The 14,111-nt window shown below is 39.9% G+C and overlaps 2 protein-coding genes across 2 annotated transcripts; one reads left to right on the top strand and one right to left on the bottom strand.

The window, feature by feature from the left end:
* Positions 1–2,488: 2,488 nt before the first annotated feature.
* ginm1 (glycoprotein integral membrane 1) lies at positions 2,489–5,932 on the bottom strand. The gene is made up of 8 exons (XM_086018741.1): positions 5,770–5,932; positions 5,478–5,543; positions 5,300–5,399; positions 5,067–5,221; positions 4,557–4,716; positions 4,264–4,484; positions 3,380–3,543; positions 2,489–3,246 (listed from the first exon to the last, which is right to left on the bottom strand). Exons 1-8 carry the CDS (start codon positions 5,842–5,844, stop codon positions 3,153–3,155), a joined length of 1,035 nt encoding a protein of 344 aa, XP_085874867.1. The 5' UTR covers positions 5,845–5,932; the 3' UTR covers positions 2,489–3,152.
* ppil4 (peptidylprolyl isomerase (cyclophilin)-like 4) lies at positions 5,871–11,404 on the top strand. Its single transcript, XM_086018738.1, has 13 exons — positions 5,871–6,037; positions 6,308–6,375; positions 6,988–7,052; positions 7,132–7,249; positions 7,331–7,473; positions 7,586–7,682; positions 7,766–7,882; positions 7,967–8,091; positions 8,178–8,244; positions 9,141–9,252; positions 9,331–9,427; positions 9,543–9,690; positions 10,622–11,404. Exons 1-13 carry the CDS (start codon positions 5,968–5,970, stop codon positions 10,814–10,816), a joined length of 1,422 nt encoding a protein of 473 aa, XP_085874864.1. The 5' UTR covers positions 5,871–5,967; the 3' UTR covers positions 10,817–11,404.
* Positions 11,405–14,111: the final 2,707 nt, after the last annotated feature.

The following is a 14,111-nucleotide window of genomic DNA, read 5'->3' as shown; positions in this document are numbered from 1 at the left end:
CGGGTTGTGAAAAGACAAATACGTCGATGGCAGTGAATGAGGTAATTTTACTTTTTAAAATTGTGATGATTATTTCCTACTGCTAACTTTTGTTGGCAGAAAATGAATGAATCCAAGCTGTTAAAATGAATTTTGGTAAAGATTGAATTTTTTTTTTAATCAACTGCAAACAGACAATGTACATACAATGAAAAATGTGATCTTGCTGACAGGGTGCACAATGAGGGCTGCATTTTTTTGGGCAAATGTTAGCATTTAATGAGCACATGGTAGGCCTTCACATAAGATTTACTGTAGTTAAGCAGACTGTACTATTTAAACATACAGTATATTTCAGAATCTACAAGCTGTTTTTTGTTTGTTTTTGAATTAAAACAATTGATATTTCACAATGACAGTGTTAAACTTGACAACATCCAACTACACACAATATAATTTCATATTGTTTCATACAAAGCAGGTACCACTCATGCTATCATACATAAAAATACACAGTGGATTTGCGTTTATTGTTGTTGTAGCATTTTAATTCAAAAATAATTGTGCGTGCCCGCTGATTCACAAATGAACATTCAGCACTTCACAAGCAGAATTGAATATTTACAAATTATAAGTCATGAGAAATGCACACATAACAATAAAAAAAATAATAAAAAAAACACGTGAAAAAGATCACGCTCACATTTGTGGCTCTGCAAAACGTGAAAATCGCAAAGATATTTGTGGCTCTGAAAAACACGTCCAGCCATCCATTATATATACAGCTTGTCCTCACATGGGTCACGGGCACGCCTATCCCAGCTGTCATCGGGCAGTAGGCAGGGGACACCCCGAACCAGCCCATCGCAGGGCACACAGAGACAAACAAACATTCGCACTCACAATCACACCTATGGGCAAATTTTAGAGTGATCAATTAAACTGCCACGCAAGGTTAATGTTTTGTTTTGGAATGTGGGAGGAAACCGGAGAACCTGGAGAAAACCCACACAGGCACGGGGATGCAAACTCCACACAGGGAGGCCGAAGCCAGGATTGAACCCTCGACCTCTGAACAGTGAGACGGACGTGCTAACCAGTCGACCGCCGTGCCGCCCTTGTAAAACATGTGAAAATCGCAAACATATTTGTGGATCTGAAAAACACGTGAAAATAGCAAATATATTTGTGGATCTGAAAAACACGGGAAATTCACGGATGCATTTGTGTGAATAATTATGAGACAAATCTATCCCCAACTCGCTCCTTTTCCATTCCATCGAGGAGAGATGAGATTGTCAAAGGAGCGAGGCGGGAGGAGTTTTTTTTATTTTTTTATTTAAAGAACAAATACAAACAACATAAGCATTTAACATTCCAAACAATCCAAATATATATAAAGAGTCATGCAGCGTACATAAAGACAAACAACAATACAAAACAAATTAAACACACACACACCCCTAAGGGCATTCTAACTTCTTCCCTCTAAGCAGTGAAAACAATTCAATGGCTTTCCTAATCTCCACAAATTTCTATGTTGCTTATACATTACAGTGAATGCGAAAAACTGTGAAGAACCATCAAAATGTTTTTCTTCATGGGGCCAAATACATTTGAGAAATAGCAGCCTAATACTGCAAACCTTAGAAACAGCAGTTGGTTCAGTGTAGTAACCACCGTGAGCCAGTATTTGGTATCAAGTACTGCCCCAGATACAACAGACACTCAGCAAAATATGTATATTCAAACTAAAATAATCAAGAAATGACACGATCGAGGGTTATGTAACTATTTAATTTGAAGTCCGGCTCCTGTGTCGCTTACGCTCCAGCTGGCACACGCCCGTTTTCATACGCCACCCTCGAGAAGCTACAAAAATTCCACAGAGGATACATCAGACGTCCCTCATCCCTAGCTCCTTGAGGCTCGATCATCGCACCTTGATCACGGATGTACCGGTATATACTGTAATAACCTGGACTGCCAGTTATGGAGTTCTTGCTCCATACTGATGCCGATAAAGCCTTGAATCCAAACGGTTATAGACACGCATGCAGTCCAGCTGTAATTGACAAAATATATGCTAACAAATGTACCAATATTTCATGGGCCAAATACTATTATAAGAACAATTGAATACATTTGAGCACATGCCTGCTATGCAGTTGTCTTACCACTAGTAAGTATTAAAGTTGAGCCGTTATCATTGAGGTCCCAAGCAGTAGGTAGAACAGAAAAATGCACTCGCTAGACTGACGGCATGCATCTCAATAATGCGGTACATCATGCAGTGTGCAGCGAAAATGGACCGCTAAGATGCTACAGAGCCCCCTTAGGTGCACACAGATCCACGCATTGATTCAAGAAAGCACATCAATGAATACTTACAAAGCATTACAAAAGCTTCTCAAATTGTCCATGTGCCTCCACCGCCTGCTTGACTCGTGACTAAGCATCCATGCTGATTTGAGTCCAGTATAATTGTAAAAGGCAAGATTTAAAAAAGTTCGGTGTTTCATAACTGTATTGTGCACATGCTTTGTATTAATAGTTAAACGCACACAGGCAACTCCCCAAATTTATATACCATTACAGTAGATCTTGTAGCATTGTGAAAAGGACATTAACTCATTCACTGCCAGACATTTTCAAATACTCTTTTACCCTAACATTTGAAAATATTTTGGGAAAAAGAAGTTATTGGGATTGAAGGGCTGAGAAAAGACAAATAAATCCGTCAATGGCAGTGAATGAGTTAAAGCGACTGTGTCAGGAAGGTGTCATTCACAAAAACAACATTTCATTTGAAGAGCAAACACACATTTTATGACACTGATTTAACGTGTTATCCATGCAATAAATTTACCAATTCATAAAAATAATTACCTAAATAAGCGCAACAATCTTTTCATACAGCATATGTCCACTCACTGGCTATAAAATTCATCCAAGAACGTATCAATCCTGATTTAACAAACAACTACAGATTAATGACAGTGATGACAATTGCCCTGAAGACAATTTGATGGATACAGATTGCATCTGTGTTAAATAGCATCAGGGCAAAACCTCATTTCCAGCAACCGAACCGGCCTATATGACTTCTGCTAACTTCACAAGATGCAAAAGAAAATGAAGAAAAACTGACAGTACAGTCTTCGTTTGATGCCTTACTCCTCCGCTTCTTCTAATTCTGTGTTCTCCAGGAGAATGTGCTTCTCTTCGTCCGGCAACGGAGTGAATGACTTTAGATGACAAATCCGCCTGTGAGAATCACCCCCCACCCCAAAAAAAAAAAAAACGGACTTTAGCTGGCAATCAAAATGTGTACTAGTTGTTCATAACAGATTATCTACCAATTCAAAGTCAGGTAAAATAGTGCTCAAACCAAACTCACTTGTGTTCACAAGTTGGGAAGAACAAGTCCAGTATTTTGACAATGACTGCTGATCCAGCGACACCAATGACGACCACCCACATAACCAGGAAGAAGAGCGGCAGTGACTCGGAGCAGAAGTGTTTCAGACGCTCCCTGGTTTCTTCCACCCAACGACACATGGCCTGGCAAGGCACAACAGTAAAACAGAGATGACGTTTTATTTCCTCATATTATGGCAACAAGCATTTTACTCATCTGCACAGAGTACCAGGTCTCTCTCTATCGCTCTCTCTCACACCAAGTACGGTACCACCTAAAAGATAATAAGCGCTCCTGGTACCGGCATAATTCCCAACATTAAAATACGGAAGCATAGTGGTTCTAAGTGTTCATGAGTGTTAAATACAACTGATCTGTACTCTGGCAGTGATTCTTTCAATTTAGTACCACTTGCTTGAGACAGAGTACTTCTACTGGTACTAGTACTACACGTTGAGAATCACAAGTCTGTTTGAGGTGCGCCGTTCACGTAAATTATGGACCAGGATTTCAATTTAAATCCAGTATTATGTTTCCTCGAACACTTGAAATTTTAATTCCCACCAGTCACAACTAAAACTTCAGGGGAAGTCAAGTATTTACAATTCTTCCTATGCACCCCACTTGTCGAGACATGGCATTCTGATTAACACTGCATTTCGGAAGATGATTTAAGCCGCAAAATTCATCCGTTTTTATCCATCGCATGTTGACACTTGCTGTTGACTAAAAATGACATCCTAATTCATATTGTACAAACAAAATCTTAATCAGAATGCTGTGTTTAGACTTGTGGGCCCGCATAGAACATATTACAAAGAGAATCTTTAATGACAGTACGGCATAAAAAGGTATTTTCGCACCGAGTACGAGAGGAATTCTTTTGGTGAACTCTCAGTTGGAATCTGGTCTTCTTGGCCCAGGTCTCCATAGTCACTTTCTTCAGATTTGATATAGTCCAAGAGGTCAGGATCCATGCGAAGCGGTGTCTCCGGGAGTTTTCCCGGAGCAGCGATCTCTTCTTGTGTCGTCTCTGATTGTTTTAGAGGGTACTGACTGGTCGTCTGTAGCATCATTTGCTCCTCTGATGATTAAAAAAGGGAGAAAAAATTAACTGGTAGGTTTATTGCCTGTGACCAACGTGTGTTCACAATACCTTTTTTATGGTTTGTCGGATCTGTGACGACCACGTCATTGTCTCTGGAAACTTTGAAGATCTCACTGTGTCCGATGGGGTAAATGTTGGTAAACTGAGCCAACTTCTGAAAATCTGGGCTCATCAGTATTTTCACCTCACACATATCAGGCTGCTGAACCTACAAAACAAAAATACATATTTGGTGCATTAATTTCTCGCATTCCTTCCACTTTGATAGTGTCAGCTGAAAAAGTATTCAAAATCCTCTTCAGCCTTCTTTACCGGGTTTTCCTCACTTACCAAGATGCACATTCAGAAATAGAATGCAAATTGAAGGTGGAAGACTAATTGAATTCAGTGCACTCAGCTCTGCCTCGACCTCAGGCCAAAAGCACTAGTCACCGAGTAAATACAGCCCTTACCTTCTATTGATCTATCTGTAAATTAAACAATAACAAATTGTACACTCTGAAAAAAGAATTGAAAGATATTGAGAAAAACATGATCACCATATTATTTCATGTGTACCTGTTTGCCTTCCAACTCAATGACTTCACTAAACACTTGCATAGCCACCAACTCTTCCAAGTCACTATACAGTCGGTTCTGGGTCACCATAACCCGAGTGACAGTAGATACCAGGTCCCCTTCTTCATACTCCCTGCTCCCATTAGTGCTATTCACTGACAAAAACAAGGACGTCGTGGGCATTAGTGTTAATAGAGGAGAAAGAACATCATTTTGGTGGGACGTTAACTTACAGAGAAGTGCTTGACATTTGAATCTGGTCACCCCTGATAACTGAACAGGAACATCATTTACCAAGACCTCCTCCTCGCCCACCGATATGTTTAACGTAATCTGGAACAACAAAACAAAACATCTTTTGTCAGATTGTTAATTGTTAGGACACCAGAAAGTGAACTTTCTGCACTGTACCTGCAAGTTGTTCGACTCTTGTGTATCTGCCAGTGCCCCTGCTGTCACATTGATCAGGATATTTTCCTACAAAAATCAATATATTAATCACCAACGTTGTGAAATATAATGCTAGCCCAGAGGCATCAACAGAACCTCTGCAAAATGAACAATTTTTTGAAGTAAAGATACAGCGAACCTAATGGCTAGCACGTGAAAAAACAAAACAATTCAGGCTAATTTAGGACCACTAAAATACTGACCGCAATGTCAGTGTCATTAGTATAATAGTGTTTATCAGCGAGGAGCTTACCGTAGTCGGTGATGACTCGGTATGCTCTATATAGACAAAAAATAGAAATATTACAAAAAATGTTGTCCCTGCCATTTTAATTCTAGTCTATCTTATCTTTCCAGCAGTACGATGGGACCCTTTTGACAAGGAAATAGAAACTGCGCACGCGCGTGAAATGAGTAGCCCGTATTTTCTCGCGAGATCTCACACGCAGGCATGGCGGTCCTTCTTGAAACGACGCTCGGCGATATTGTGATTGATTTATTCACAGAAGAAAGGCCGAAAAGTACGTAAATCCCGTCAGTATTTGAAAGCAACGGCTGTCATATGTCAATTACTCGTTCAGTATAGTCTCGGGAAGCTTTGATTAATTCAAGAATAAGCATCTGCGGGCTGTAGCTATTAGCTTGCTCGCTACTTAGTTATTCAGCTAGTAAACGTCCAGTCAACAACACACCGTTGAAGACTTTCTTCAGGCTTCAGAAAAGAGTGGAAAGTGAAAAATTTGGGGAAATGTAACAAACAACATTAACTACATTATGTGTTTTCTTTACAGCTTGCCTCAACTTTCTGAAATTATGCAAGATAAAATACTACAACTACTGTCTCATCCACAACGTACAGGTAAGTACAAGGCTACGAGCTATTCCTATTAGTGATCAAGAAAGAGTTAATTTTTCGAAGCTTAATGTGCAAAACCTACCTGCTGGCCAGGTGTATAATCACAAACCTTAAATGCATTCGTCCTGTTTTTTCTCAGGACATAACTTTACCACATTGTCTGCAGGGCAAACGTCGTGGCAACTGTAAAGCTTGCAATGAAGTTGAAAGAGAAATTGCCAACGTTTTGCATTGTGTAGCTTTGTGGAGAAAATGCTACCAAACATTTCCACATTGACCATAAATGAGTCAGTGATTCTAAAGTGACAAGAATAGTGTGTGCCTCAATGAAACCCATCGAGACATTTACCTGTCATATTCTAGCTGTCTATTAAAAAACATCCATCCACGGTTTTTCTTTTAATCCCACATATGAGTTGTTGTTGTTGGTATGCATTCATGCAAACTCTTTCATTTGTAGTGAGACCTACACTAAGTATTTGTCAAACTTTGTATGTGTGTTTTAATTACAACAATAGTAAACCGAAATGTGTTTCGCCACTAATCTTTTTTATTTGTTCCCCGCATTTTATTATATCATTATCATTATTATTATTTTTTCAATTTTATTTACAGAGAGACTTCATCATCCAAACTGGTGACCCCACAGGGACGGGTCGGGGAGGAGAGTCAGTCTACTGGTGGGCCATCTTTATCTCTATTGCTACCTTTCTTCAATATGGCATGTTGACAGCGGTGTCCTCTTTTGTGTGTCATTAGCAAACTGTACGGGGACCAGGCGCGTTTTTTCGATTCAGAGAAAGCACCGCGTATTAAACACAAAAAAAAGGGAACCGTGTCTATGGTTAACAATGGGAGTGACCAGCATGGTTCACAGGTGAGTACAAGTGTTATAAAACTTTCATCTGACATTATTATAGAACAGTGATAAAAGTTGTTTTTGTTGGTTTTTTTTCAGTTCCTTATTACCACTGGTGAAAACCTGGATTACCTGGATGGCGTGCATACTGTTTTTGGGGAAGTGTCAGAGGGATTGGATATTGTGGCTAAAATCAATGAGACTTTTGTCGACACAGACTTTCTTCCATTTCAGGACATCAGGTGAGTTGGATTGTGACTCAAATAAATGTCATCTTAATGTTGTACTGTTTACTGCATTTGTTCTGATCTGATTAATATCAAACAAAGCTTTGTTTATATCAATTTACATTAGAATAAACCACACTGTGATCCTTGATGACCCTTTTGATGATCCTCTGGATCTCCCAGTGCCTGATCGGTCTCCTGATCCCACCAAAGAGCAACTAGATGTGAGTGCAGGATTTTTGGTCTACTTTGTTGCTAGAGTCCTGCACCCAATTATCAACTTAATAATTATTTGATGTGGGTTAAGAGTGGCCGGATTGGCGCAGATGAAGTGATAGATGACGCCGATGGGAAAGTGGCTGAAGAAGTGGAGGAGAGACTTCAGGAGAAAGAAGCCAAAACCCGAGCCATCCTGCTGGAGATGGTAAGAAGGGCCTCAAACCTCGAGTGAAGTTACTCGAGATGCGTCGTCACGATTGTGTTAAGTGTCCGTCTGCCGTTCCTCCAGGTGGGCGACCTCCCTGATGCAGACGTAAAGCCTCCAGAGGATGTGCTGTTTGTGTGCAAGCTGAACCCAGTGACCACAGATGAAGACCTGGAAATCATCTTTTCTCGCTTCGGCCACATTAAAAGGTAAACAAAGTTTCTTTCAATATATAATATGCGCTGTGCACGTGTATGTTGTGCTTTACTACTGTCTTTGGTTCTGTCCTGTACAGCTGCGAAATCATTCGTGACTGGAAGACTGGAGATTCCCTCTGCTATGCTTTCATCGAATTTGAAAAGGTGAGCTTTATCTGCACTCACTGGCACAAACAGTGCTAACCAAAGTCCCCCCGCCATCCCTCCCGTTTCGGGTAATATTTTATATCTTTCCATGGGACAGCACTGAAGAAATGCCACTGTACAGTTTAAAGTAGTCAGTGTAAGTGTAAATTTACTCTCCTCAAGTTAACTCAACACACAGCTATTAATGTCTGAACCGCTGGCAACAAAAGTGAGTCCACCCCTAAGTGAAAATGTCCATATTGGATCCAAATATCAATATGTCAATATTTTGCGTGGCCACCTTTATTCTGCGTTAACCCTCTTTATTCTGCGTTAACCCTCTTTAGGCGTGGAGTTGACCTTAGTGTCACAAGTTACATCTGGAATCCTCTTACACTCCCCCATGAACTGTTGCTCCCCTCTGCTGGCAGTACACAGACTATGCAAGACACAACTACATGATGCCACACTTGACACCGTTTGAACCAAATAAATTAATCTTGTCTCATCAGACCACAGAAAATGATTCCAGCAATCCATGTCATTAGTCTGCTTGTCTGTAGCGGGCTTTCTTGTGCATCATCAGAAGCTCTGATAATTATCAACATGCAATTACTATCAATCTCTGCAAGTAACCAGAGGGCTGCTTATGTGGTGCCTGCATGGACCTAGGTGACCCCTACTGGAAGTACTAAAACACTCGAGAAGAAAATGAGGCAGAGCTGCTGAAAAATCAAACCATTAATGAATACATTTTTTTATGATACATTTTTGACCATATACTTACAATTTGAAGTGCAATGTTTCCCGTAAAAGTGTTTAAAATAGTTTTTGGTACCTTTCAGAGGAGTGTCTTTTAATGCTACCTTAATTCTTGCATTTTGTTTTTTATTGTCTGTCCTGTGTCTTGCCAGCAAGAAGACTGTGAAAAGGCCTATTTCAAAATGGATAACGTGCTCATCGACGATCGGCGCATTCATGTCGACTTCAGCCAGTCTGTGTCCAAGATCAAATGGAAAGGGAAAGGTAGTCTTTGCCATGTGCGGCCCTTATGGTTGAAAATGTTTTGTGCCGAGTAACCATCTTCCTCATGATGCGTTGTAGGTGGGAAGTACACCAAAGAAGACTTCAAGGCTTATGAGAACGACTTGGAGAAGCGATCCAAACTGACTCTGAAAGATCAAGCGAAGCCCAAACAAGAGTATCCTCACATGTTTACTTGGGATGTTTTACTTTGGTCAGAATAGGATTTGTACCTTACCTCTGGTCATGGGCTATTATTAGCATCTTTAAGTTTTCCTTAACCCCTCCAAAAGTTCCCGATATGACCTGCTGTTGGAGGAGGAGGAGGAGGAGGAGGCGTCCGGACAGAAAAAACACAAAGAGAAGAGACATAACCATCAGCATCATCATCATCATCATCATTCAGATGGTGAAGGAAGCAAGAAGTACAAAAAACACAAGGTACTGTGTAAAAGTCAACCTGGTGATGGTTTACCACTACCCTCTGCTGGCTGCTTGGCTCATTGCCACTCTAAAAGTGCTTGCAGTTTTAAGGGCCAGCTCATCAGACCCATATCGACCCCTCCTAATGAAGAAATGTATAAAACGACGCACTGGAGCATTTTGAAGTGCAAGTACAAGTTTGATATGTGCTGGTCAGTGGAAGGAGTAGCATGAAACAAATGTTGGTTTCATTTCGCGGCATTAACGATGGCTTGAAAAGTTTGCATTTCAGTGGACAGCCGCAATGTCAATATTGGATGCATTTTGCACCATGAGCAATAAAAATGATTTATTGCAATATCGATTTTTTTTTTCTTTTGCCCCACCCCTAATGGTTACATGCATTATTTAGATCAAGACTGTATTCCTGATTACGTGGGCTTTATTGTTGCTGGAAGCAGAAGTTTGACTCATGCCCAGTCATGCAAAACACAAGAGCTTGTGTTATGTAGTATCAGTATTTTATCTTGCGTACACTTCCTTGTTCCTTCTTTTAGTATTAAATGATATTCAGCCTTTAGGGTGAGTAAATTAAGTCTAACTGGTTCCTTTTAGCTTGCTAACACTCATTGATGTTGACATCCACTGAAGAAAGCCAAGCTATTGCATTTAACCGATTGAAACCAGCCTTTTATAATGCGTGTCAACGTCTTAAACTCATGGTGCCGACAGTGTTTGGGTTTGCCACAAAGAAGGATAGAACCATAAATAGTTTGATCTGAATGCAACTTTATCCAGCACTAATTTGGAAGAGTCATGATTCCAGTGAATCTGATTCCACAAGCTTTTTTTTTTTCATTCTTTTTCTGCTGCCATGCCGCATATCCCAATTGTGCCACTTGAAATATGCAGCATTAGTATTCCATTCTCTGTACTCTCATCTCTCCAGGACGACGAGGATGGCCGGCGAGACAGAAAGATGGATCGGCATCGCTCCCGCTCGCGTTCCCGCTCTAGAGATAAGGACCGCAGGCATGCCAAGTCCCGGGACAAACATGTGAAAGAGGGACGGGACAGGAGTCGAAGGAGTCGCAGTCAGTCGCCCAGGAAGTTCAAGGACAAAGACAGAAGCAGATACAGATGAACTGCGTGCACTTCATCTGTCTTCATTATAGAACAACAAAAACTCTTTTCCACCCCCTCATCTTTGTCAAACTGTCTTACATAGGGCACACACGTCGCATGCATTTTAATGAAAGTCTTCGCCATTGAATTTCAACGAGGTGGTGTGTGCATTCACCTACACTATATGGATAAAAGTATTGAGACACGTTTCGTCTATGTGCGGCTACGTGCGCCCATTTCGACTGTAACAGCTTCTGGGAAGATTTTCTACGCCATTTATGATTTTCCACACCATTTATGACTGTTGGAAAGGAGATCATTTGTGAGGTTAGGCTCTGATGTTAAATGAGGTTAAGTCCTTATAGTGTGCAGTCGATTGTCACACGGAATGTAAAAAAAAACAAAAAAAAACCTCAATATCACTCGGTCCCATGAAAGGAACTTTTGTACATGTGATTATGTATTAAAGAGCACCATACTGAGGCTACATCAGGTCATGCGTGTTTACTGAAAGATAAAATCTCATGAGAGACTCTTGAATTATGCTAATGACTTGTTTGCCACTTATATACAGCATCGGACTTCACAATAAATGTTCCGTTTTCACTTTGTGTGTCCAACATTTTTCCTCCTACTACAACTACAGTATTCAATAAGCTTGTGTGCTTAGCTGTCACTTCAAGGCTTAGTCCACTCAAAGATTCAAGCACATATGCATTGTTTTGTCTTCCGCTCAATACGTTCATTTGTGCAAACACACGCCTTAAGTGCACAGTATAAGGAACAAAGATCATTCTTTCAGCGGGTCTAGTTTCACCGTCATTCGGCCTGCAGGGATTGGATGAGAAACTGAAATAAAGAAAACGATGCACTATAAACAGGGCTGGACTGGTAATCTGGGCATAATCAGCAAATTCAGGTTAAAAACTGTTGGATTTTCTCCAAAGGAACCAGTCACCCGCCACCCGGTCAATGTCGCTGTGCTTATTTTCATATTTTATATTTCACCATCAACATCAAGTCAAATGTATTTATGTAGCCCGTAATAATTACGAAATCCCCTGATCTTGACGTCCCCCAAGGGCAAACAAAAACAACAAACAGACAAAAAAAGGCAAGTGGAAGTCTCAAATTTGGTGCCTTATAAAACAAAATCTTCCAACACCAAAAGGCGAATACAAATATCAAAATATTTCCCTTACTACTACTACTCCTACTACTGTTGTATACACCATACGGTGTTGTTGTTATTGTTGTTTGAAGAGCCGTTGCACAATTTGTAAAACACGCGTTTCTTTCCATTTGCTTCTCATACCGTACAGTCGCACACATTCTTTGACCTACGGTAGATTGATCGATCATAAGATATTGCTTGCCAAATGCCTTTGCGATCTCCCGTCCAGTCGGTGGCGATATGCACCAAGGAGATGTAACCCGCCAAAAACAAGGCGAAGAAGAAGCAGCATTGTCCGTCCGCTTATTGATTGGTCTGAACAAACCACTTCAGTTCAGCAATGTTCTTGGGATACCTAGTGTGAATCACACTCATGCCACAGCATCTGGGTTAAAAGGGCCGCTCCAGAAAATAGTATTTGATGAAGCCATTCTCTTATTTACAGAGGCTTATTGAGAATAGCAAACATAAAAAGAACAAATAAAAAGCAATGTAAGGAGTTTATTTTTGGAGCAATCATGAAACTGAATTGGAATCTTGTAAATCACTTGCAATGTTTAATAAGCTTTAAAAATAAATAATTTTTAAAAAATGACAATCAGGTGTAAATAGGAGAAACTAGAATTCTAACTTGTTGCTGTGTTCGCATTAGAGTGATAAAATTATATGTAGTTGTATGTGTAAGATAATGATTTGACTATATGCATATGTGTGAGAATGGAAGACAGTTTTTGGGTTGACTTCCCCTTGAATGTGAGGGTGGAACAACATAAAACAAAAGCAACAGGCTCCAGAAGTACGTCTTTATTATCCCAAATACAATATACTTGAACATTCCAGTACACATTCAGCTTCAGCAGCCTTCAGACGTTGAAGAGAACAGCACGTGCTTTTGGATGCCATAAAGAAGCACCCTTTATGCACCCCAAGAAGCTTTCTTGGGCTTCCGGATTCTCTGGGAAGAACACATACAGTAGTTGGGAAATTTAAAAGTAAATCAAATATACAAGTGTAGTGGTTGGCGGGGCACTGTTGGATTCTTCATCATCCAGGCGAGAATGTTGGTCTTCCCCATGGTTGTAGTGGAGTATGTATGCCCGAAAATGTTGGCCAACTGACTTCTTACAAGTTGGAAGACATCTGTGATGCTAATTCAACGACACATTGGTTGAACATGTCCATATGATCATATTATTTTCAATCTTTTCTCGGAGTACCACCATTTTTGTCCAGGCCTCTTTCTTGAGTTTATGATTATCATTTTAAAATAAAGCTGTTCAACCATAATTCAAAAGCTATTTCTGATTTTCATTAGTTAGTTTTCATTGAAATTTTATTTATTTTTGTTAGTTTTCTTCTATTATTATAATATTATTATTATTACTATCTCTTTAACAGATGATACCAACAATTTCTTTTCCAGGTTACAATACAGGTCACGATATCGTCTTCAGGCGCTACGCTGTCGCCATCTCCTGGTCACTAGGAGAAATGCTTTTGGTGACAACTTCCGGAATTTAAAACCAATATACGAGCCGTATTTCGATTTGTGTCACGTGCTGTATTCTATTTTCGTTTTAGAATTAAAAATGGAAAATAAAACCGTTTTTAGACTGCCCCTTACTCGTTCCAGACAACAAAATAGAAAATTTGGCTGTATTTCAATTTTGGTTTGTATTTTAAAATAAAAATCAAATAACGAGTCGTTTTTCCATTTTTCACATCTGCTTCCAAACATAATATCCAATGCCCAAAAGAGAAACGGACCATTTAAGTACCCTGCAAACTTCTCTAATTCATACTAGCTGCCTGTTTACAACAGTGGATGTGGTCTACTTAATGTTGTGACTACAAAGTGTATGTTATGCATACCAAGGCTTCACCTCTTTCACCCACCATTTTAGATCTTTGATGTTATAATTAATCATTATTATTACTCTTAATTTAGATACAACTTGAGTCTGCAAACACTTGGTGAGGCTGACACTGCAAATCATTTCAACACTCTGAAGAACTTTGACATCCTGGTTACCAGATAAGAGTTAAAGTGCACTTTCATTGTGAGTAAACTACTTCCCTGTCTTTTAGTGTAGTAAACTTTGTCCAGGGTTCTATTCTATTTTCAACATTCCCACCATAC

This window comes from Filicampus tigris, chromosome 20 (assembly GCF_054856515.1).
Source record: "Filicampus tigris isolate MCC_2025a chromosome 20, RoL_Ftig_1.0, whole genome shotgun sequence".
NCBI lineage: Eukaryota > Metazoa > Chordata > Actinopteri > Syngnathiformes > Syngnathidae > Filicampus > Filicampus tigris.
The sequence above is the reverse complement of the archived record's forward strand: the minus strand, read 5'-3'. Positions and strand labels throughout refer to the sequence as shown.